This window comes from Rhea pennata, chromosome 1 (assembly GCF_028389875.1).
Source record: "Rhea pennata isolate bPtePen1 chromosome 1, bPtePen1.pri, whole genome shotgun sequence".
NCBI classification, from domain to species: domain Eukaryota; kingdom Metazoa; phylum Chordata; class Aves; order Rheiformes; family Rheidae; genus Rhea; species Rhea pennata.
In genome coordinates, this window is record NC_084663.1 from 116,407,333 (window position 1) to 116,433,242 (window position 25,910).

At 44.8% G+C, this 25,910-nt stretch overlaps 1 protein-coding gene across 2 annotated transcripts in view; it reads left to right on the forward strand.

Annotated features, from left to right (window-relative positions):
* Positions 1-6,105: 6,105 nt before the first annotated feature.
* Positions 6,106-25,910, forward strand: part of HUNK (hormonally up-regulated Neu-associated kinase) — a 58,234-nt gene continuing 38,429 nt past the window's right edge. For both annotated transcript variants that reach the window (XM_062573235.1, XM_062573245.1), the window contains exons 1-2: positions 6,106-6,378; positions 25,234-25,526. In XM_062573235.1, the coding sequence (XP_062429219.1) occupies positions 6,106-6,378; positions 25,234-25,526 (566 nt within the window). The remainder of the gene's footprint in view (positions 6,379-25,233; positions 25,527-25,910) is intronic.

A 25,910-nucleotide genomic window follows, 5' to 3' on the forward strand; every position in this document is an offset into this window, starting at 1 on the left:
CTGTATCACTCCTCGTCTTCAGCATATTTTTCAGAGATGAAGCATTGCGCAGTGAGCGGGGCGGTCTCTTGTGTGCCTGCAGGAACCCAGCTGTTTATGGACAGTGTAGAGGACAGCGGCTACCATGCACCTCCTAAGAAGCAAGGGAGCCTGGGCCAGAACAGAGATACACAGAATTGCTTGGGCTAAAACTCCAGGTGACTCTAGCCAAAGGCAGCTGGAGCCAACTCCTGCTCTAACCCTCATGCAGCAGCCTTTAAATACCTTAAAGCAAGGAGCACAGGTTGCTGGTAAGAGTTTGGAGGAACGCAGCCAAGTTGGTCTCTCTGCACACGTGGCTGAACGTAGCCGGCTTGCTGCGGTGGTCCACGGGCACGGAAAAGGTGCGGTGGGGCTAAAGCAGAGTGAGCCAGAGACGGGGAGCTGCTCAACCTGAGCGCTTTCGGGACAGCAGCAGACGTAACTGTGCTCCCAGAGCCCAAACGTACAGGGAACAGATCCGTAATTGCTGTGTAATCGTGTAATGTGTACTTGTAGCACTGTAAAATGCTGCTTTCCAACAATTCATTCAGTTGTAAAAAAAAACTTTTTCAGACTTCAACAAAACATAGAAATTTGAGTTCAGGAGTGAATCACTGGGTCGTTCGCATTTTACCACAGATGTAAACAAGGTGTTTGGAACATTTCTAGTCAGAAAGCATGTAAATGGCCGATTTGCTTCAACTGAAAAAAACAGCGATTTTGCTAGGTGCAAGCATCACGTGATGGTGTGCAGTCTGCACCAAGAATGGGAGGAAAACCAACAGAGGTAAATTCTCTTCTGGAGGTCAGGGCTTTTTGCCTCTATATTGCCAAGGAAAAGGAGAAGAGCCAGGAGACAGCGTCTTAGGGCTCGAGGGCTTCTTGATGCTGAATTTCCATTGTGGCGGGTCATTTGCTCGAAGGCTGTCGAGGACGACAGCTGCAGGACCGCTTGGACTAGTGTCAGTGCTTATGCAAACGTAAAACTTTTTATTTCAAACACCCGCTCACCTGCAATCTCCTTACGCGTTTAAATCGCTCGTAGAGCTCATTAGCGGTGTGCCAGCGTGGCACCGTGGATTGGCGCGGGAAGTCCACCGAAGTGGCTTTCAGCAGCGTTCGTAATGCCTCACAACTATTTCTGCCCACCCTCCTTCACCTCAAGGGTATCGCACTGTGAGATCTAGAGCAGAATTTGACCTGGCTTTTTGTTTTAATTTCACATTCTTTTAGTGGACCAGGTCCACTGTATTGGCATTCCTGTGTCTGAGTGCAGTATTTTTGCTCTACTATTGCCGTAAAAATTAACATAATGAACTTGAGAAGTTCAATCTGAAAAGATGTACTAATTTCAGGGATTCGTAAAACTATGATTTTCCTTTTTCTTTGCATATCATTCATCACTGGTATCTAAAGGCTTTTCAAAATACAAAGTATTTCACAGAAGCATAATTATACAATATTCTCATGTTCTCTCACATGTGCTTGAAACTTAAATTCAAAGTCCTAAATTTTATGACGCTATGCACTGCATGGAGGGTTTCACAGCAGTTTATTTTAAATTAAAAAATGGAATTTTTAAATTAATGAAAAATGAAAGAGAGTAATAACATCAGCACAGCAGCCCCCTGCTGTTTACTTTTATATCAAATTCAATTTGTTTTACGATATCTCTAAGCCTTTGCACACATATTGGTTGCACATAACTATATTATAGAAGCTGCAGGGCAGAGACCAAGTTGGAGATTTTGGTGGGAGCACAGGAAAAGCTGGAGCTTTCGGTGCGTGGAGAGACAGTGGCAGGTAAGACCATCACCAGCATAGGTCTGTAAAAATTATCAGCCAGCTTCAATGCTTGCTTACTCAGGGACTTTTGCATTTACATACACCGATCATTCTTGAGGACAACATTTGTTCAGTAGTATTTTTTCAAAGACAAGTTTTAAGCTTATGAAACGTTCAGTGCGAAAGTCCATTTCCTGCTGCCACTGAAAGGGAAAGTACGTTCATCCCGTCTGATTAGATACACCGCTGTTAATGGCAGCTGCATGGTATAAGCATTACCCACGTGTAGGAACATAAGTCATAGTGTTGTTAGTTGGTACTGGCCCTCACTGTCATACTGAAAGAGTTGGGCTCTTCACTGCTGTCCAAGTTACGGGTCAGCACACGGGAGAAAGGGCATCCCTGTAAATCATCCATTACCATGGGAGTGCCGGGAAACTCAGAAGCTTCTTATCAGTTCAAATGTGGACAGAGATTTAAACATGGTAAAAACACGTCTTTTACGTCCTTTAAGAACAAATATGAATACATTCACGCTTTGAAAATTATAATTAAGGCAACTGTTTTAAGTAAATAGTCCTCCTCTATCATCTGAAATCCAAATGTTACAGTTTTGGACAGTTGCTGAAAAAAATAAAAGCCCTTTTATGTAGAAAAAGATATCAAAGAGAGAATAAATAATAATGGCATGTCTTTCTTCATTTAAGCGAAGATGTTAGTATAAAGTCAGTTGTCTCTTCTACAGTCTGACTGAAAGCAACAGCTAACACTGCCTTCAAAAGGCCTGGCGATAGGGCAGGTGAGCACAGCTTACCCACTTTTAAGTTGACTGCTACAGAATAGATCAAATTTGCTCGTTGCTCTTGTGCAGCATCCTTGTGAATTTACCTGCTTCCTAATTTACCAGCATACCACTGAAGAGAGCTAAGATTTCACCATTCCTTCACTCAAGGGGCTCAGATCTCTTCAGAAAGACAAGTGAGAGCAATTAATATGAGTTAGGTTTGCAGGTGAGGCATAAGTAGACTTCAAGCATATCACGCAACAGTCCTGTGCTTCAGCACTTCCAAGAAATGCTTGGAAAGCTGCCCTCACCAGCTGCGCCAGCAGAGGCAACAACATGGTGAGGCAAAACTTTTTGCTGATAGACTTTCAGTATGACAATTTTTTTAATTTTTATTTATTTATTTTTCCAAAGAGAGGGATGGCTATTGCCCCAGCACTTTCAACTCAGTGCCCAGACACATCCTACTTTGCCATGGGACTGCAGCCAGGCAACTCAGCTGTGGGGTTTGACCCTCTGAAAGATGCAGCCCAGGCAGACCTTGATATTTGGAGATTAGGCCAATAAGGGGAGAGTCTTCCTTGTGCCTGTAAAGCTCTCTCCAGCTGCAAGCCGGTAATACCTTTTACTACAATATTTTAGAATGATGAGGCAGCAAAGGACAATACTGCCAGGGCAACTCTGAATTTCTTTGCTTTTGTGGATTTAAATCAAGCTTTAAATTATTTTTAGTAGCTTGTTATTACAGCTTTTGCAACCTGGGGACAGACTAGTGCCTTTAATTCATCAGTAATTTCAACAGTTAATAAGAAAATGTCATTACCTAGAAAGACCACAGCTCAGAATAAAGCACACTGGAGTTAAATTTAAATTAAAGCATGGACAGAAATGAATGCAGCCTTTGATCCCCCTTCCATCCAGACTGCACCCTGATGGGCACAGCTGGACAGGACAGAAATCATGCGAAGCAAGAGATCTCGCATGTTTAAAAGGATACTGTCAACTCATTAAGTCCTCAAGTCAAGTAAATTGAAACAAAGACTCGCTGCCTTCTTTCAGAGCTCTCCTGATGTTCTCTGCAGTAGCCATTTCTTGCCAGTTTTATTTTTAAAAGAGGCTGTTTTTCAGGTGTCTGACTGAAAAACATACCATGAACATCTGTTTAATTTTCACGGTGGCGAAAACCGTGTTTCTGTCAGCTGCGCGGCTACACCCCGCTCTGAAGGTGTAGTCCTTGGGGCAAGCAGAGCATCCCGTTGGCTTTGCCCGTGACACCGTCCCGCAGTGGGTGAGAGCCCCCTGCGCCAGCAGGGAAGCCGGCGACGAAGGCCATTGCTCGAAGGCCACGTGCTCGCAGCCTGGAAAGGGGCTGCCGATTCTGCGGAGCATCCTGGAACAATACGTACTTTTTCATCCTGTCTGCAGCACAGCTTTCTTTTTTTTTCCCCCTGGTATAATAATATTGTTAAAAACCTCACGTGCACCACCATGACTGGAGAAGTTAGTGATGCAGATGGACCCAGCCTAGCCACTGGTGGATCCAGCCTTGCCAATGTATGGACTTGTGTAGGGCTCGGGTCACCTTCCCTGGGAACTGAGGGATGGTCCAGGCACCTTCCCACTCCCAACTCTGACGTAGGGAACAGCAATAAAGGTATCTCCAGGACCGCTCAGATTTGGTGAGAGCCAGCTTTACCAATTCCAGCTAATTTGTTAAGGTCTGGAAGTACTGGTGAGAGTGGATAATGTGCCCGAAGATAAAACCCTCCTCTCCTGAAAAACCCACCAGGCACTTGCTGCTGTGTGCTCTAGAGATCTCACCTTGCTTCATTCCCTCACCGCTCGTGCCAGACCTGCTTGATCTCCGGACGGTCGTGTAGAGACCATCGGCATGCCACCGGAGTTGCCTCGCCGTGCACTCTCACTTAAGCTTCCCCGGTGGCAAAGTCAGCAGAGGCGATCTCTTAAACTTCTTCCCGCTTTCTAAAAGCCCGGATCTCCTCACTGATGCTGCTTGTAGCACAGCACTACACACACACTGGCAAACCATTGCACAGGCAGCAGGCTTTGGCACGAGGAACACGCAGAGTAAGGGGGGAGGCAAGCGAGGGCAGGGGCAGTTTCGCTGTTATGGAGAGCGCCTTGTCAAAGTGCACCGCGGCTACCCCAGCACAAGTGTAGCGCAGCAGCCGTGCCTTCAGGCAGCACGTCACGTTAATGAGTCCCTACAGCGTCCGTAACAGAGCAAACTGCTCCCCACCTCGCCTAGGCTCCTGGAGAGCAGCAGGAAGGTGCCAACTTTTACTTGCAATATTTGTAAAAAGGATCCAGAGCAGGGGTTGTGTGTGTATTTTAAAACCGAAAGGAAATTGTCAAAATACTATTGACTTCAGTGTTTTCCCTTCTCCAGTTCCTGCCGACTGTGACAGTATCGTGTTTCTATTTCACTTGAAATTTCATCCGCTAACCTGTATTTCCTTGTGTGTGGTGCAGCAGAGCCGGCTCCTGGGCTCCCAGCGATGGAGCCGCGCTGCCTTTAGCCATGGGATACATTCGGGAGGGATCAGTGAGCGCGCCAGGGAGCTAAGGCGGGATGTTGCAGGGTGCTGAGTTGAGCTGGTCCAGGAGTCTGAAGCAAGTCTCCTTCCCTCCCAGTTCTCCTTCCCCATCTTCTGCCTTTCCATAAGCGCTCTTTGCTGGCACCCGCCTGCCCACCTTCTGCCTAAAGCCCATCCTGGGCATGTTTTGGATCCGGTTAAGTGTGGCTTGGGAAGGCTGGGCTTAAGTGGGAGAGACTTCCAAAGGTTACTGAGCACAACCGGTGCGACCAACAGCGACGTGGAGCAGAGCGGGTGCGCAAGGGGCGCGCGGCTGGCCAGCACCCGCGCCAGCTCGAGCCCCGCTCGCCGGGCGCTTACACCGCTCCGGCCGAGGGGACCCGACTGGCGGAGCTGCAGCGGGGAAGCGGAGAAAGCGCAGCCAGGAGCAAAACCTGCCCGACGTTTTGAAGGAGTAAAAATAAATAAATAAATATATATATATATAAAAAAAAAAAAAAGAGTTTGTCTACGCTTAAAAAGAGGCGGTAGAGCCCTCTAGCGGGGAAAACAGCTTCACATGGCAGGGGAGTGTGATTGCAGTGGAGCTGCTGAGCCGGGTGTTTTGTGATTTTTTTTTTTTTTTTCGGTCAGGAGACGCCTGCACCTTCAGCAGAGAGTTCCTGCCGCCACGGCCCCGGGCGCGCTCGCGCGCTCTCCGCGCCTGACCAGCACAGCGCGGCGGCGCAGGTCGAGCGCGGAGCGGGGGCCGCGGGCGCGCGAGGAGGCACCGCGCCGGCCCGGCCGCCCTCGCCTCGCGGATCGAGTTACGGCACCGCGGCGCCGGGAGCCGCCCCCCGGCCCGGCCCCGGCCCCGGCCCCCGGCCCCCGGCCCCGGAGCCGGGCCCGCCCCACCGCTCCGCTCCGCTCCCCTCCGCGGCGGCGGCGGCACCGCGCGCAGCAGCGCCGAGCGGCGCGATGCCGGCGGCGGCGGGCGACGGGCTGCTGGGCGAGGCGGCGGCGGGCGGCGGCGGCGGCGGCGAGTCGCGGCGGGCGGCGGCGGCGGCGGCGGGCGGCGAGGGCAGGCTGCTGGCCGCCTGGCTGGGCGCGGCGGCGGCGGCGGCGCCGCGGGAGCGGCTCCGCGACTTCCAGCACACCAAGCGCGTCGGCGGCTACCTCATCGGGCGCAAGCTGGGCGAGGGCTCCTTCGCCAAGGTCCGCGAGGGGCTCCATGTGCTCACCGGCGAGAAGGTACCGCGCGGCGCGGCTCGGCTCGGCTCGGCTCGGCGCGGCACGGCGCGGCGCGGCTCGGCGCGCCTGGCGGCCCCGCGCGGTAGTTGCCCAAACTTCGCAGCGGGCTTCGTCCGGCTGCGGGCGCGAAAGCCGCGTTTTCAGTGCGCGTGTGCCGAGATCCTGGTGTTTAAGGTGCTCACTCCCCCCCCTTTATTTTATTTATTTTTCATTATTTCTTTCATTTTTATTTTTTAATATTTTTTGTTATTATTATTTTTGGAGGGGGTCAGAAACGCCCCCCCTTTTTTTTTTTTTTTTTTTTTTTTAAACAGCGGGGTAAATAAGACTCGCGCCCGTGGGGGCACCCAGGTCCGTTTGCTGCTGGCTGGAGTGGTCTAAGGTGCCGCGGGAGGGCTGGGTGGTGATGGGTCGGGGGACGAGAAGTTGGAGCTACCGCGCGCGGCGGAGGATGCGGGAGCGCGTCCTGGGGTGCTTTTCCAGGGCAGCGGTCGGAAAAGCGCACTGCTTCTCGTTGGGTATCCGGTAAGAAAAGTCTCCGCTCGTTTTTGTTCGCCACGCAGAACGTTTTAGCGGAGCCTTTACGCACCGATCGGGGTATGTCACAGCACTGCGAAGAGTAGCAGGGGTTTCGCTTGGCGGCGGACAGAGCAAGGACGAGCCCGCTGGGGCCCCCTGATGAAGGGTTATGTTGTTCTTGTTTGAGCTGTCAGACTTCTGCCTCTGTTTTACCAAATTGCTAACAGAAGTCTGTCCAAAGCAGGACACCTTCCTGCTACTGAAAGCTCCTTGGACCGGTAGAGCTAAGTACAGTGTAATTTACCCGGGCTTTAGTGGCACTGTAAGTATGCTATTGTTATAACTGCATCTTTGCAGCATACGTTCTCTTAAGATTTTCTTTCTTTTTTTTTTTTTTTTTTTTTGTTCTGGTATCTTTGTCGTGGAGTGAAATTTAATACAAGGCTCTGAATTTCAGCGTGAGAAAAATGATAAAGCTAGTGATTGTTATCGTATAGGAATGCAAAAAAAATTTTTGTTCTCCTCTGTTACCAAGCATGTGCTTCTCCTTGGTAACAGATACATCCAATGATCCTTTAGTTGATAAAAGGCACATGCACACACACGTCCTTCCCACCTCCACTTTTTTGGGTTGCTACATTTATCTCGGTCTGTTAAGAGGAAAAAAAATAAAAAGACCCACCACAGGTCCCTCTGTCTCAGCTCCTAGGCCCGCTGTTTTTTTTTTTTTTAATGTCTTGGATAACAGACGTTATGACAAAGTGACAAGCAGGAACACTAGGGGAGAGTTGTACTTTGTTGCTGCTGAGCTTTGAGGTGCTTATTTGTGGGCAAGTAGGATGGTCTCTGAGCACTCTCGGACCTGATCTTGCACCATGGGATCAAAGGAAGCTCTTGCTGTCAACTTCAGCAGGTAAAAGATCAGTCACGTAGTTTCTAATTTTCTAATTAAAGGTGCATCCTAGCAGAAAGTCCACCTATTTCATTTCAGCTATTTATGGATCAGCAATTTGAGTTAATGGGTTGGAGAAAAGGGTTGCTTCAGGTGAGGTCCTACCAGCTCAGGGTTCTTCCCTCTACTTGGAGGGGCGCAATGCTGTCCATCCCCCGCACATGACCCCGCGGGAAGTATTTCACCCCGTGCAGGGAGCTGGTGGACACTCGACTGTTCCGGGCATATTCCTGTGCTGAGCTTCTCACGTGGCCTCCAGCCAAAAGCAGCTGAAACATGCCCAAACTGGATCTGCCTCGCAGCTGCAGGCGGCTCTGCCTACATGAAGCCCACCACAGGCGACTGAGCTCTGACTGTAATATGAGGAAGAGAAGAAAAACATCTGCTTTCCCGGGCTCCTTTCTTGCAGAGCGCAAGGCTGCGCTTGAGAGGAGGTTGGGGCTAGCAACTGTGTGAATCAAAGTAGGAGTGAAACTGTGAGGTGGTGCAAAAATGAGTATCAGTGGCACAGGAGGAGATTATGGGGGAAGAGGACTTTTTACATAATAAACAATTTATTGTCACAGCAAAGTCCTTCCACAGGGGCACTGTAGCACAGGAAGGGGCAGGTCCGTTGATACAGCTGTATTTGTACCTCCTGAGAAGTCTTGGTGAACGGTGGGCCATGCTCGGAAGGATTAGGTACTGTTTTGTAAGTACTGCAGTGCTGGCATCCAAGCCCAGATGGCAAATATGTTCAGCACAGAGCTTCTCGGCAATCAGGTAACCAAAGTCAGGCTGAAGTTAACAGAGCTATTTGAGACATGTGCGAGGAGCTCGATGCACAAGTTACCTTTTTTATCTCTCCCTACCCACCTCCATCCCTCAGCTTCTCCTTCTGAGAGGGAGAAACCCCCAGGAGCGACACCGTGCTCATCCATAGGTTAGGGAGAGTGCTGTGCCATAGCTGCCTGGCACTGCAGGACCTCATCATTTGCGCGTTGGCGGGAACCAGAAATTGGCTACATCCTCTTCAATGCCCTCGTATGAAGGAGAAAGTTAATCTGCAGGAGTGTATTCCTAATGTGCTTGCAAGAGGAGTTCAGTGAAGCAAAACGTGCAAACAGCCTTCTCCCGTGGACAGCTTGCTGGATCATTGTAGTTGCTGCATTTTTCTAAGCTGATGTTTTATGAGCCTATTATTCCAGGATTGCTGCCTGCATGTATTTTGACAGGAAAAAAAAAAATTGACATTTGATTTTTGTCTTGCAAAGCGGGTGTTGAGCAAGGGCGCCACCTAAATTTCAATAAGATTACCGTAATAGTGTAAAGTCGGGGTCTTACTACTAATGTCTGGTAGCTGTATTGGCACAATCCAAGCTGTTACGGTCATCAAAGTATCCAACTTCAGCAAGGGGTGCCCAAAGGGGTTCTGATTTGCAGCAGACTTCAGCAACTCTGGAGGAGTTAATACACATTATTGTTTCAGAAAATTGTGTATTTAGAAATGAAATCTGTGGATTAATGAGTCCCCAGCTAGGCTCAAATCCATTGCACTGACACAGCGTGTTATACAGAATCAAGGCAATGCAGAGCAAATGCCAAAAATCTGCCATTACCTCACCCTGAAATTGCTAGAAGCTGAAGAGATCTTCAAGAGAGCATGAGATTTTATATATTTTGGGCCAAATGCGAGTTACTTTACCAGCTGCTTCAAGGGCAATTTGATGGATTACACATTTTGAGTAAATTGTGTGGGATTTCAACCAACAGCTCTTACAAGTACCTAAGCACAAGAGGGTGAGCTAAGGTGAGATTCTGAGCCTTAACTGTAAATGTCTTTAACACTGGATGTTTAAATCGCATCTTTTACAGTACCTCTTGTGGTTTATGTTGCCATAATGCCAGGCATGTTATTACTTTCTGAGCTTGAAAGATATTTGGTAATGCTTGATGCAATTAAATGCATTTTAGCTGAGCATAGGAGAATGTTGAACAGATTATTTTTTTTTCCATTGCTTTTGAATAAAAAAAAAATCACAGCCTATAATCTGACATTTTGGGATAAAAAGCTGATTTGTAAGATCAGTTCAGGCAGTCTTTATTGCTAATCCTAAGGAAACAGTTTCTGTGTGAGGAGCAAGCCAATTTAGATTTAAATTGTGGCTATGAAACCCTGCTGTGTTAGCTGTATTGTTATTCAGCTAATTTTTGGAGCCTGTGCACAACATAGTCTCAGATTGCTTCAAACGTTGTGCTTAAGGCTCAGAATGGCCAATTACTGGGTAATGGCAATCTGACAGAAGTTGATACTGCAAGATAGTATTTTCTGTGACTTTAGACAGCTGAAATTATGTTCCTGTCAATTCTTTCAATCCTGTTGTAGGTTGTATCATGTTCTATCAGTAGTCTAAATATATTGCATTATCTGCTGTGGACCCCTGATGAAATGCCTGGATAACCCTATATAGCATTGCAGATTGGCAGTGGAGAATGCTCTAGGGCCAAAGTTTGTATAGTCACACTTGAACTGAGGTTACATTTAACTTCTTCTAGGGATAAGCTTTGTCACTACAGGAGTAGTCACGGCAAATTGAATCATTTGATTTCTCATCCACTGAAATGTGTGTTTATCCATTTCTTTAGCATTATTGTTAAGCTCAGAGTAGGTGCCTTTTTGGTTACAGGCGGTCGAGTGGTTTTCTGTAACAATGCTGACTATTTAGTGGGAAGCAGCTGCTAAAAATACAGTTTACCAGCTTTTTTTATGAAGGTAAAGTGATTAACGTGAGAAGTGGGTTTTTCCCGGAAAGGTTTGTTTTCAGAATGCATTTCTGTATTAAAGAGGTATTTTGTATTAGAAATACATGTGCTGGGGGGAGAACGTGTACTTCAGACTCTGGGAAACGCAGTGGTGGGAGAGGGACCTGGAAGTTCCTGTGGAGCCCCGGCAGGCCCTCCTCGAGCAGAGGAGGTGTTTGCAAAGAGCACCTGCGTAGCAGGTCCCGTGGACTCCGTCACCCGCCTGCGGCACGTGGTTCTGCGTATGGTTTCCCGAAGTGCACGTGCCGCTGCAGCGGGCACGTCTTTGTTTGCACTCCGTGCCCTGCCGTCGCCTTCTGCAGCGCTCACCGCCGATGGCGAGGGAAACCTTTTCAATGGGTGATCGCTGACTGGGGCTCCAGCTGGCTTCCAGCGAGCCTGAACGAGATGCGGTCACACCGGCCGCTGCGGTCGCGCGGGTTGCGTGGCTGCTCTAGGTTGGCCGAGGCAGTTGTCTCCGAAAATACTTCCTGTGACTGGAAAGACACCGGCTGTCAATTTAACCAACGTTAATGTAAGGCAGAGTACTAAGAACTCTATGTGCAGGAGTCTGTACTCTCTGCATAGATATACATACACACATTTTATATACATATGTATTTGTGTGTGTACATACTTACATATATACAGTCCTCCATCGTGCCAGTTGCAAATCCTTTTGGTCTCTTGGGTAGTGCAGGCACTAGGCAGCTCTTACCTGAGCCCACTTGAGCTTTGCTCTGTTGAACTAAAGTCGCTCTGCTCAGGGTCTAAGTGAGAGCTGCGGCCCTGTGGACAGGAGGTGGAGTTGTGCTGGGTCCCAGGAGGGAAAGCGAGGGCGTGCGGTGATGGTTGCTTGCTAGCCAGGAAGGCCCACCTTATTCCTTGGAGGTGGCTCCATGGTAGGTGGGCTTTCCTGCGTTCCCGTCTAGGAGTGTTGTAGAGTAGCTTAGTCCTTAAATGGACCTGTTACGAGAAGCAGACTCTGGTGTGATTTGTTCTGCTCAATTTTTATCTTCTAGCAGCTTTCTCTAGGAAAGCAACCAGCCGTTTCAGAGAACATAGACAGGTGGACACAGAGATACGGACAAAAGTTGTACCAAGGGCTATCAGCAAATGTTACAATGCTGCATACATTTTATGAAGTTACAGTGGTTTTATTTTTTCCTGATTGAATTCTCTGTTTGACTACTTGTTCTACCATTGGGTTCATGAAAGGGAAACCTCTGGTGACCAAGAGACCTCGTGTGCCACCTCTGTGGCATCACTGCTGTCCCTTTGAGAAACGAAGATCTGGCGGGGGCCTTCCCTTGTGGACTCCTGCGTAAGACTTCGCTGTTGTCAACCTTGGCTATTCAGATTTCAAAGTCCTGGCTTCCCCGTGGAGTATTACTGGTTTAACAGTTGAAAACTTGGTAGTAACTTGTACGTACTTCTCGGATCTTCACCCTTGTCTTCTGATTTCTGAGTTTTGGGGCTGTGTGCGTGTGGAGATCTCTTTCAAACTTTCTTCCCAAGCATATGGACTAGGAGCTTACTTTGTTATAAATGAAAGTCGAGACACTAATGTAGTCACTGATCTTTCAGTTACTTCTCTTTTCCCCTTGCAACGTATTGTGAGGTTCCAGATAAAATTGTGAAACTTGAAGCCCCTTCATTGTTTTCAGTGGCTCATTGGGTTAAGCCACAGAATTTTGATTTGAAATTTGGTCTGTTATCTTACGTTCTTCTGGCAGTGCTACTTGCATATCAGTTTCCTATAGAGGCATTTGTTTTCTTGCTTTAATTAGTTTTAAATTAAATTTAATTATTTAATTAGTAGTTTTCTTGTTGCTTTCTTCTCAACGTATTTCTGAATTCTCTTTGTGCCTGAGAAAGCCTTGTTTTGAGAAGTACTTACTGTAAATCTGTACAGTGACTTTCTCCCAGGGTACTGTTTATTAACAGCTACTTCCTGTTATACCTGGATGATAATGCATTATTTTGCAGCTGTCAGTTATATGCACTGGAGGGATGAAATGAGGGTGTTTCTGCAGCCTTAATTTTGCCATTTCCTTGCTTTTACATGTTTACTTTCACTGTTTTGATGCTATTCTTTTCAGAGATGGATGTATGTGGATGCATAATTTATAGTGAAGCTACTAAATGTATGCTTGTGTTAACGTATTATATTTCAGGAAATGATTTGAAGGACACTGCCGTGATTCCAATGACATTAGTAAGGACTTTGCTGGAAGCAGGACTAGAAGTTTTGTTGCTTCATCTGCAAAAAGTTCTCTAATACATATTATGGCACGTACAAGCATTTTAATTTAAGGCAGAATAAATGCCAAAATGCTGATATGCAGTCACCTGCTAAGTTTGTTGTGATCACCTGCTAAAAGTTTTTTTTCATCTGGAGAATAGCCAGTTGCAGCAGGCACTTGCTATAAAGCCCTACTCTTCCCTCTAACCCTTGGTTGTTCTATGTTGCTTGCTTAGAGTAGGCAGAACAAATTTTAATAGCCAAGAGAGCCTGTTTGTTACTGCAGTCTGTCTTCCAGGAAGATTGTTTTAATATTTTTCAGCTGTGGCTTACAACACAATGCACGCTCTGCAATGAGCTGAATTGATGCACATGTGGCCATTGCTTATCCTCTTGAGATAATCTGCTTTCAAGTTTACATTCAGCAGTTTTAAGAACGTCACTAACAGTGCATGTCAGCAATGTGCTGCTTTTCATATGGACCATTATAATTTTAGTGGCATATGCAGGATTGAGGGAAGCCGCATGCTTAGGTTAAATTGACACCAGGTGTAGTTCTTATGTGGCACTCACATCTGGGTCCTTGAATTTGTTCTTGCAGTTTTTGTATTTTTAACATTTTTAATGATGTGTTAAACTGTGTGCCGTTTTTTGTACGCATGTGTTACCTATAAATGTCTTGCTAATTAAAACATGTCTTGCTTTCCACATCTTGGAATGCACCATATCTTTTTAAACTAACGAGCCGGAGAATGCTACTACATCTTCATGTATTTCAACAGACGTAACCCATTAAACTTCTTTGCCCCTCTGCTATACTGAGTTGTTTGTTAGCCTGCACTCAGGAAAATGGAGGTTATTAATGCAGCACTTACTCTTCACAAGAATATAACCTCATAAGTAAAGCAATCATGAGATGTTGTGACAAACCTTCTAGCAACTGAATTGTAATAGTCTATCTTAAAAATTGGGCTGTTTTCTTGTATAACCGACAATATAAAAATGACTGGAAAGTTTATATATAGTATTTCACTTCAGGGTTTTGGAGGAGTATCTAAAACTATCCAAAGCCAATGATTAGGTAAATATAAAATGGAAGAAGAATGATGTGGATTGCTATGTTGGTGCTTACCTGGCAGCGAGGGATACAGCTGAACCAAAGGAAACTGGTACTGGCTAGACTCAGACTATCCTGAGTACTCTTCTGCTTGCAAAATAGTCAGACGTTGCGTTATTTTCTACTTAGCTACTATTAGTAAGCTAAGCTACTAATAGCATCTACACGCATCTACTAATAGTAGCTTAACTACTATTTTCAGTTACATGGAGGAACAAAGGAACCCAACTCGCTTAACTCTGTGGCTCTCTAAAACTTTTTTCCGCTATACCTTCCCAACGTATGTCCGTTGGCTGGGTTCCTGGTGGGTATGAATTTAGTGGTTCCAGTGTTAATGCTGATGAGGTGAATCAAGTAGTTTCTTCTGGTAACTTTTACTGGAGTAAGAGAGACAGGACAGAGTGCCAGGACTGAGGTCTCTGGTTCTGGTACCTGAATCAGTGCAAAAGCTGCATCTTAATCTGGGCTTAATGCTGGTGCCTGCAGGGAACAGAGTCTAAGTTCCTCCACATGGAGGACAGGGCCTCCGTGGGGAGTTAACATGGCCCGTGAAGGAGACCACCCACAAAAAATAAACAGCAAGCTGGTGTTGCTCAGACCAGAGATTCCTTTTCTGAGTGTGCTGTGCTCCAGTCTTGCACTACCCAGCTCTCAGAAACACTTCTAATGTTAGACCCAGTAGTGCTGTTCTCAGTTGTAGTATGAGATCAGTATTACTAGTGCTGTGAGAGGGGGGAAAAAAACCACATTGCCATGAAGAGAACTAAAAAAAGATAAGTTATACATAATAAAGTTCCTTTGCTCTGTGCCTGTTGTCGACGATTGTCATGGAAACATTTTTTTTTTCAGGAGTAAATTTATTTTCTGTGAATAATGTCCACCGAGCTAAGAGAAAGAACATACATGAAACTTACACTTTATTGGAAACATTCTTTTCCTGGCTCCCAATGATGGTAAACATTTTATCTCCTGGCTTTTAAATCACTATGAAGGAGAGTATTACCTGGGCCTCAAAAGCAGCAGGTCTGTTGTTTTAATTGGCTTATTTTATTTTATTTTTTTCTTGCAAAGCTATATTGATATTAAAGCGTTTTATATGAGGGACTCTTAGTCTTCCATATGTGTAGTTACGCATTTCATCACTAAAATACAAAACAGGTATTATTTAATAAGAAACATACTACAAATCCATGATCGTGAAAATGGGAAGAGGCATAAGCAAGGTCTCTCGTGTAAGGATTGGTGTTGGAGGAATGTTGCGTGGTATCATTTCTCTGCTCTTGTTTCCCCACAAGTAACCTGAGATCTTCATCCATCTCGCTGTGACAGAAGAAATTTCCAGCATTAAAAAGGGAAGTTATACTTTATCAGAAACAGCTGGGTAGGATATGGTTCATTTGTGACCAAGGCATAAACCATGCCTTGCTGTATTTTAGCTCTCGCTGTTTCTTGTTGTCCTTCCAGCTTAGCAAGGCCATGCCTAGGTGAAGAGGACCTCCGTTTTCTAACAGTTGCCACACTGGCTTTGTTTGTGACAAGTTGCAGGTAGCAGTCAACTCTGGTCAACATAAAATAAGGACTTTGCTTGTCTTAACAGGTTTTCCATCTGCCACTGTGCCTGCACATCAGGCTCCCCATGCGTTTGTGTAACAGTCCTCGGAAAATGTCTTTCCCGTTGGTTGATTTATACCTTGAGATCCAAAGAGTGTTCACATTGAGTGATGGATGGTGTTATAGCATGTCAGTTCTACCTCATGAATGAGAGTCAAAAAGCCCTTTTTTGAAAAACATCTGATATTTGTAAAGTGATGCTTGACAAATATTTTACGTTTAAATCGCTAGGCAAATCCAGCTGTTCCAGGCATTCAAGTATACGTTTTCTTCCTGCCCTATATGACTCAGGTCTAGAGGCTGCTTCTGACAGGCTTGTAAAAAAATTCTTCTGAAACCTCTTTATTGCGTCCTCATTTATCTCTGTGCCTGGCTTTCTGCTGCCTCTACTTCCATCGGTCTTTGCCTAATCTCTCTTGACTTGTGTAGATATCTTGAGAGGCCAGGGAGGTAAATATGTGCTTCTGTCCCTTGGGGATGCAGTTATTGCTACTCCATTAGTTAGATGACCAAGGGAGCACTGAAAGGTCACAGGAGCTGGTCGCTTTTTGCTAGCGGCAAGATAGATCCCATCCGTGACCCATTCAGGGCAAGTCGTGTATTGCTTCCCGTACGTGTGACTGTGCTACAGCAGCGCAAATTCCAGCTTTCCCGGCTGTGCTGTTTCCTCCTGTGCTGTTCTCTGGCTTCCTGACATCCATATACCGTATGAACTGCTGCTTTGGGCTTAGAGGACTAAGCAAAAGTGTAATTCATGGGAAGTTTTATTCAGACCATCTGGGAAGGGGCAGAATTACCACCCTTGCTTCCCTCAAAACCATCTCCTGTCAGTTGCTTTGCTGTAAAGGTCTGGCCATTTCAGATGGCACAGTTATTAGTAGGTAAGACTATTTCTTTCTTTCAGTTGTTTGAAAATGCAGTGAAGAAGCAGTTGGGAAGAGACGGATTTATGGAAACAGCAGAGAAGTATGTCCAGGAGAGGATAACAGAAGTCATCCATGAAGTTATCCACAAATATGACATGAAATAAGAAGTATTTTGGAGAATCATATAGCAGAGAATGGCTCTCCTCCAATGAAGCTGAGCTGCTGTGTGGAAATGGGCCACCTCAGGTGAGACACCAGCTGTGTGTCAAATCAGCGATTTCCTGCGTTCCATTTCCTCCCTTCCTGACTTAAGTACAAGAAAGAAGGAGGAAGAACTGCAGAAATATGGGCAATAGCCTGCTATGTGAAGGAGCACTAAGCTGGAAAGTGAGGAAGCTTGGAGGGATCTGTGCTCACAGTCTTGCAACACTGACAGTTTTAAGACCTTCATGTGATCTGCCCTCGCTCCAATTGGATGGGAGCAGCTGTAGAAGATGTCCTTACATTAGTGCCTTGACAAACCAAAAATCTCATTACCCTGGAAACACTACCTTGACTGCTGATCCAGTAGGCAGCAGGGCTGTGGGTGAGCTGGGCTGTCTGCATCAGCATCAGTATTTGAATGGCTTCTCATGATACTTCACATCTTTTTACAAGCCTGAATTTGTCCAACTTTACCTTTTGGGAGGCTTGTTTTATCTCACTTGATTGAAGAGCTGTCTGTTACTAGACCATCCTTTCTCAGGTAGTTACTTGCAGAAAATCATCCAGTCACTGCTTAATGTTCTCTTAAGTGAAGCTGAAAAGCTGAAGTCTGGGACCTCAGACTGTTCCTAGAGGTCTCTTCAGAACTCCTTCCAAAATTTCAGCGTCATCTTTGAAGTAATGGAACCAGAACTGGATACAGTAATCTAAGAATAGTTTCCTAATTATTCCTGTCCATGACATTAATACCTTTTCTTACTTATAACTGATCCATCCTGCTTACGCTTTTTAGGATTATGCTCATTAGGTTATATGTGGTATCAAGAGGGCTCATCTTCATTTACTTATCTAAAGTATTCCTGAATCCCTTTCCACCCTGCTGGATACTGTCGTCTTTAGTGTGTAGGTAATGGAAGATTTTCTTCTTTTATCTCTTAATGATTTGATTCTCTTCATTCAGGCTACCTTGAATCTGCAGTATATGAGTGAGCATACTTTGAGTTACTATGTGTATTCTTCTTTAGATGATGATTTAAAGCTTTCTTGACTGTCTAGTCTGCCACTAAAGGGAGCATTCCCCTGCCTGCTGAGACTGTCTAAACCATATCCTTCTCTTCAGTGGCTGTTTTTATGTATCGTGAAGCCCTTTGCACACACTGTCAGAAGCTTTGAAGAGATGAGAGTACTTTAAGAGAAATGACTCCTCCTTAAAGTTTTTTTTTAACAAATACCAGAGAAAATTCAAATAAAAAAATATACAAGTCATCTGTCCTACGAAGTAAACACAAAAATTACTGAAGACTGAACATCACCATTTAAGGGTTAAGCAAAGAGATGGTACTGTTTATTTAATGTCAAATCTCAATGCATCTCTATTTGAATATCTGCAGAGAAGCGTTCCAGCATGCATACATGTATGCACACACGCACACACGTTTTGAAGTCTTTTCCTCCCACTCCATTTTTAGTAAGCATACAAGGCAAGTATAAAAGGTATCAAAGGTTTATGACTGAATAGTAATTCTTTTCTATCCTTGATCAAATAACTTCTCTCGTAGAGAAGTTGAGGTAGGTTTGGACTATTGCTGATTTCTTTGAAACTAATAGCTGAGCTGTAAACAGAAGGGATAACACCTGGTGTCATCTTTTTGCAATACTCTCAGAGATCCTTTGCTATTTTCTTTGAAATCAGTTCTTCAAAGGTGACTAGAGTGCTAACATTTGTTAAGGAAATGGGATGCCAAGCAGGATAGCCAAAGGGGATTCCACTAAAAATGCCACCCTGGGAGCCTCTTGAGACTGTTTGTCTGAATTGGGTATGTGGGCTGCAAGGTAATTTGACAAATCCCTAACTTCCAGCATGTTAATTTTTCTTTAGTTTCATTATGTTTTCTCCCACGGTGAAAGTTAAGTTTGTGTTTTCGCAATGATATCTTGGTTCATCCATGTCTGATTTCTCTCTATCTTGAGTGGGAGTTGTGTAGTCCTTTCTGTAGGTGCACAGTTCACTGATTTGTGGAATATATCTGCTTGGACAATCCTTTTCTTAAATCTTTTATTTCTTAAGATATTGGAACTTGTTGCTTAAAAAGTTATTTCTTTGCTGTACTCTGAGATTTGCTAAGTTTTAACACCTAAAGCAAAGAATAAACACTACGCAGTGAATGAGGTTTGCATTTTCTAATCCTTGGATTTGGTTATGAAAAGTGACTTTTATTTTGCTTGCCTGATTTCTTGGGTGCCCCAACTGAGATGCCCTTAAGGGTATTGCTTTCACAAAGGGCTAAGAATTTCACGTACTTCAAAGTTAGGTCTGTTTAATATGATTTGAATTAGCCACCCAAAATCAATGGTCAGTTATGAAAATAAAGCTTTTTTTTTTTTTTTTTTTTTGTAGTGAGAACTGTGGTAAATACAAAGCAAGCTGTAAGTGACAGACCATGGTCATCAAAAGGAAAGAATAAAAGAAAATAAATTAATCACATCAGTCATCTAAGGGTCCTCAAAGAAGAACTTGAGCTGGGCAATACGTAATCTGACTCTTTGTCTCACCCTGCTTGAACAGGGAGGTTGGACTAGATGATCTCCAGAGGTCCCTCCCAACCTCAACCATTCTGAGAGTCTGTGATTCTGTCCCGCTCTGCCCACTAAGCTTAAAATATTTATTTATTTATTTATTTATTTTGTCTTTAAGCAGATGGATTTACCAGATGGTGAGAGTCTCAAGTTCAGGCCATGCTGCTGCCAGCCCATTCGGCCGCGTCCCGCAGTCCAGGGCTCTGCACACCATGCGGGTGGTCGGGGTGCACTGGGGACAGTGCTGAGACCTGTCACTACTGCCAGCACTGGCACCACTTCCAGCAGCACTGCTGGAAGCAATCGCTGGCTGGGGTGGGAGGGGAAGTCTATCCATGTGGTGATCCATAGTTGAAATTTCTCGTCTTGCATTGTGTTTAATTCTCCACGCCAAGCCCCGCAGTGCTGGTTGGATTCTTATTCAGACCCATTTCCTCTCCATTCAGTGGGACCTCTCTCTGGCAGAGGACTGCAGCAACTGACTTCCTCTTATTTAAAGTTAGGAGAGCATTTGCAGAAGGAGACAAAATGGAATGATTGGATAAATGGGGAAATAATAATAATAATAAAAAAAGTCCAAAATGTCAGGCCCAGATTTTGCAAGGCCACGTGCAGTCTGCATTTCCGCCGTAAAATTAAGCATATTATCACTTTATTTTGCAGGCTGCGGCAAAATTATTGCACAGCTTTTCTTCTAGTTGCCATTGCAAGTATCTGACATCAGTTTTGTTCCAGACCTCTTGACCTTGGCTGAGCAAGCGTGTGCCATAGAGAAAACCTGTTTTCTGGCAAACAGGAAGGCTTGCTTCCAGTGAGATGCATCCTTCTGCCAAGAGACAGCCTGTATAAAAACATGCAGTCTGGCAAATGAGAAACCCGAGGCTGAATTCAGTCCTGGGTTTCCTGAGTACTAACATAACACATGACTGAGTGCACTAGTAATCATGTGGCTGTCACTTGGTTTTTGTTCAGATGGAATGATAATGCATCCTAGCTGGATCCAATCTGAGATTAATCAAGGAACCCTTGGTAGAGGAATAGATATTTTTGCTGTAAAACCATAGATTGAATAAAAATCTTTGCCGCTTAAAAAAAAAAAAAATCTATTGCCTTCCATGAATTTTATATGTATTTGAAAAGCAATTCTACAGCAACCTTGGCTTGCCTTCCCCCTCTGCCCCTTTCTAACATCCTTATTCTTTTTGTGTTTAACATCACCCTGGCATCCAGCGTTTGATTTCCCACTGGCAGGACATTACAGGAATGCCATAACTTGAATTTCTTCTTGAAGTACAACAGAGGTTTAGGTGGGAAAATACAAGATTTTTCAGTTGAGGTTTTGAGCTGGAGGACTGGGCTGATGAAAAATCCCACTCTCAGGAAGGCTGAGCCCCACTGACAAGACCCTGTTGCTTTGCTGCCTTACTGCTCTATAGCAAGATCAATCTAAATAGACCTTTGCATGTCCATTGGGTAAGGAAACATTTTTTCCTGCACTAACGAAAGTTTTTGACCCGTGATTTTTCAAAATGTCATAGTGGAGTTATTTATAACCAGCAGAAGGGGAGAGGGGAGAAGATCACTTAGACTTGTGCCCACTGAGCACCTGGAAGCTCCTTTTCCCCAGCACCACGCATCAGTCACTGCCTTGTGGCTTTGGCTCGCTGTCAGGGAGCGGATCTGTGCAGCTGCCCGTCAAACCTGTGAAATGTGCCTCGTGCATGGGCATATGGATGCTGTGCTGGGGCTTTGCTCAGGAGACAGCTGTGCCAGCCCGGGAGAAACCTGTCGTGTGCTGAATGCTAGATTAGCCCAGGACAAGATGTGCTAGAAGAAAGGCGGTTATCTCCAGCAGCAGGATACCAGGTGGGGAACGCTTCCCGGGGGGTGGGCCAACTATTTGCAGCTCTAAAGGCAGGATCCATGCATTGAGCAAGTCTTTCCTCTGGTGATAATGTTTTTCACCTCATTTGGGGAAGATGAAGGGGAGGATGGAGGAGATCAGGAGAAAAGAGGCATTGTGTGTCCTCACTTAGGATCACAGGATAGCTCAACGTTTCCTCTGAGCCACCTACCATGCTTTGTTGCAGTTTTTGAGTGATCCTTCCGTGCAGAAGGACAAATAAGCAAACAGCTGTTGAACTTGATTTATCCTTGTCTTCACTTCTTCAAGTTTAATAAGATTCATTTGGATTTGATTTGGCTTCTTTCTGTCCATCTCCAAAGCGTTCCCAGCATGCATGCACCTGTCTTTTGCTACTCCTTGGAGTGTGGTTAACCAGAAACTTAATGGTCTCACAAGTCCTCCTGACAAGGGGGAAATTGGGGTCAATGTATACCTATTTGCAAAGAACATGCAAAATGTGTTTTCTCTGGACATAGTAGTGATCTAGCAACAGACACCCCAGCACCCAGCTTTCTCCAGGCAATATCCAGCCCCTTAAACTGTCTCTTCTTGCTCCTTCTCAGCGCCTTGCTGTGACTGCTTCTGTGCTGTTTAGTGTCCATCAGCTGTTTTTTGGTTTTTTTTTTTTTTTTTTTTGGTCTTTTTTTTATCCATTCTTGCAGATTCACAGACCCTCTTAAAACACTATCTGGCAAAAATCCTCCATCCATATGTGTCAAGCATGTGCCTTTGTTTGGGTGATGACGTGCTGGTATTTGCTGCTGTTGTTTTAGCTGTTTGGTTCTGTAAGCAAAGTAATTGTTTCCTACAACTATCTTTAGAGAATAGTGGTGTTTACACTTCCCCCTCACCTCCATTCCGGTAGAGTTTAGCCAAACCTGAACTATTTTAGGACTACAATCAATAGAAGCAGTAATTGCTCATATGATGTGTCACACCATAAACTCCAGGAAAGCAATTCATTCTAACAGTGCAATTCTAGGACTCTGGAACCAAAAATATGGCCTATTACTCATCTTTGTATCTCACAACACAGAATAACCTAAACCATTTATTTATTTACACAGCAAAGATTTAGCCAAAAGCAAAGTGTTGAATGTCAAGAGCCACTGTGCTACATATTCGGAGTAATTACTTCCTTTATCATTTATTTATTATTTCTCTGCCAAAATTGGCTGAGAATTCCAGTGGCGAGATAGGCGTGATGCAGGCAGTGCAGAGGCAGCGAGCCCCTGCTTGAAACTTGGGGGAGCAAAACAGGATAACTGGCACGTCCTGAGAACTTTTGAAAACTTGAATGCATTTATTTCATGTTTAGCTAACGTCTGCTGCATCTTCTGTAGTGAATTGCTTTTTCCCCAATGCAAGGGGACACTGAAGGTGGAAAGAGCTCAGGATGAAGTGTGGATCTAAAAGCCGCTTTCTTGTGCGCTAGGGTAGGTGGGGGGCCTGACCAAGGATCTGTTGAAGTCAAGGAGAAGATCTGTCCTTGAGGCACAGAGTTCTCATTCTTCGTGACAGTGAAAAAGCTGTCAAGGAGTCAGATAGTTGGCTCTGACTTCTGTGGTCGGGCGTTTGCCCCCCGCTTCTCACAGGCACGCTCCACGTTTGCAGGAGACGGGCATGCATTCAGCGCTGTGCTTTTTTAGTCAATGAATTGGGAATGGCTTACTCATATGGATAACGGAGGATTCACAGGATGCCTCAGAATACAGATTACTGTTCCATATTGTTAGTACTCCGTATTTGGTATCCTGCAGCTGTAGAAAATATTAGCATTTTATGTTTAAAAAAACCCAAACTCTTGCAGAGATTGTATTGTGCTGCCAGCAAGCAAACTGGCATGTCATGTTTCTGTTACCCATGAATTTGTTTGTCCTCACCAGAATAAATTCTGTGGTTTGCTGTCTAAATAATCTATGCAAGCCTCTCTCCGTGGTCTTATCTCATTAGATGGAAAAATGTACTGTTTCCTTGGTGAATCACCTGAGGCTTTCAAAAATGGTTAAGTTAAGCTCTGATTTTTCCCTTTTGTTTTAGCTTACAACTAAATGATCTTTCTTTAATGTAACTAGCCAGGAGTGTAGCTTCCAGGCATTTGTGGTTCTGGTGCTAAGTGCAATACTCTGTCTTTTACCTAGGTAGCTGTCTGCAGCATGGTGTTCAGTCTTATCTTCATATCAAGGGCATTTCATTAGAATAATCTTTTAACAGCAGAAATGCATCCAGCTAGTTATGTATCTGACTTCTTGTTTTTTTAAGACAAAATATTAAGCCCAGACTCCTGTAGTTTTATTCTTCAGTTCCTGTACTGATAAAACTTGATGGGGCTTCAAGGGATTTTTGTCAAAGGTTCTGAGTCTATTTTTGTTGTCATATTTCCAGATCATACTTCTGTGTGTGTTTGTTTTAAAGGAAAACCAAAATGCTCACTAATATAACCTTTCCTTTCCTTGAAGGCAAAAAGTAGCAGACTGATCAAACTGAGAGCTGCCATGCGCTTGGTGTGCACTTGGCACTTGCTCAGGCTAGGAAGGTGGCCTGATACGTTTTAAATAAGTTCGTCTCCCGGTTGCCAGAGTCTTGCCAGCCCGCAGTACCGTGAATTATAACAATGCAGTTGGCATTAGCTGAAAGTGAATTTGCCGTGACTAGTTCATCCGCTGCACAGAGGAGTGTGGTACACAAGCTGGAGTTGGAAGGAAGTCTGTTTTCCCTTGTGCTATTAGCTGGGTATTGAGAATTGGCAGTTAGGTCAGTAAAACTCCAAGACGTTCCCCACATTTATTATTTTTTGTCTTTCTAAGGTAATGGGGGAGATCCTCCACAAAAAGGCGTGCAGTGAAGATGCGAGTGTAGCATCTTTCTTTGCTTGGGTCGCTCTGGGAAGGCAGCGGGATTATGCCGTTTTGCACACACTTCGTTGGCCCCGTGCCCATGCAAACGAGACCCTTTCACATCCGCTTCATGTAAAATTCAGCATTGTGCAGGAATACTGAGTGCTGCTTTTCCCTCCGAGGAGCGCGGAGATGGGTTCACCATGGCCCTTTGCTGCTCGGCTGGCATCTGCCGCTAAGTCACTGGCCGCTGCGCGTGACCTGGAAGTCTGCGGCACCCAGCCTAAATAAGAGATCTTGAGAAAATAAGGACCTGTGTTTTTGGGGCAGATAATGGAGGCAACATACTTTTCTTGCAGCTGTTTAGTGAATTCATCAAAACAATAAAAGGAACCAGCTTCTTTAGACGTAGAGTGATACACTAGCCTGGCCTGCCCTTTTGCTCACATGGGGTGTACGGCACCAGCAGTAAGAATGAAAGCATTTTGATAGGAGCCGGCCAACACTATCTTGCTGGCTGTGATACAGAATCTCCTTAGTTTTATTATATGCGTTCCCTAAGGGCTCCATTTGGCGTGGACAGCTCTGAGTAGATGTGCAATTTAGCACTTGCGTGAGGCAGTCTTGCCTGCTTGCATTTTGCAAAGTTATGGGGCTCTAGAAGAAACAAGAGGATCACCTTGCACGTATGTTTTAAAACATAACAACAAATGTGCCAAGTGACTGGTATCAAAATAATTCAGTTTTTCATAGTTTTGTGTGTGTGTATATGTGTATATATATATAAGGTTTTTAAAAATCATGCAAAGCTAATATTCCGGTCTAGTTTAAGAAACTTGTTATGGAAGCGTATTATCTCAAATCACAAGTCCAAAGCTAGAAACAGCCAAAAATGATACTTACCGTGTTAGTGCCAGTAGGAAGACTTTCTGAGAAAATGGATGCAATAGATGTCCAGCATTAAGTGTGCTATTTATTTGGGTATGGTTAAAGAGATTGTCTCCTCCCCTTTGTTACCTGTTTCTTGCAACAACTTTTGTCAGTCATGCTACAAGAGGAAAAAGAAAGAAGTTAAGTTGTGGGGAAAGCAGCTATTTCTCTGTGCAGGGCAGTGGTTCCTGAAACAATGTATCCTTTGGGACTGGCGTTTTTGATTTATTTTGGGGTTGTTTGTGCAAGGTTAAAGCCATAAATCACTGGTGGGACTGACAACAACCCCTTCTTCTCTGTTTCTCATTAGGTGGCAGTGAAAGTAATTGACAAGAAAAGAGCCAAAAAGGACACCTATGTCACCAAGAATCTGCGACGGGAAGGGCAGATCCAGCAAATGATCCGCCACCCCAATATTGCTCAGCTGCTGGATATACTGGAAACTGAAAACAGCTACTACCTTGTCATGGAGCTGTGCCCTGGTGGCAACTTGATGCACAAGATCTATGAGAAAAAAAGACTTGAAGAGCATGAAGCACGCAAATATATCAGGCAGCTTATTCTGGCAGTAGAGCATCTTCACCGTGCAGGAGTAGTTCACAGGTAATCTTAACCTCTGGTAAAATTTATCCAAGAGTCTCTAAGTGGTATTTATTATTTCTGCATTTATTTATATAATAAGCAGATGCTATTATAAAAATAAATCTCAACTAGCTTTTTGGTTAATTTGTCTAATTTTGGACAATAGAAAGTATCACCAGAAAGCACTTAAATAAGTGTGGAACTTCAGGTGAGCACACGGGAGCCTTGCTGACTCCATGCTGTTAAAGATAGTCCCATGCTTTGCAAAGGTAGGTCTCCTTCCTCCTAATAATACTATTTTGCTCCTTTAGAGCTTTGTACTGTCAGTTACTAATGAATGTTTCCACTGTTTCTTTGAGGAGGTTGTTATAGCTGTGTTTCACTGGTGGAAATACAGCAGTGTAG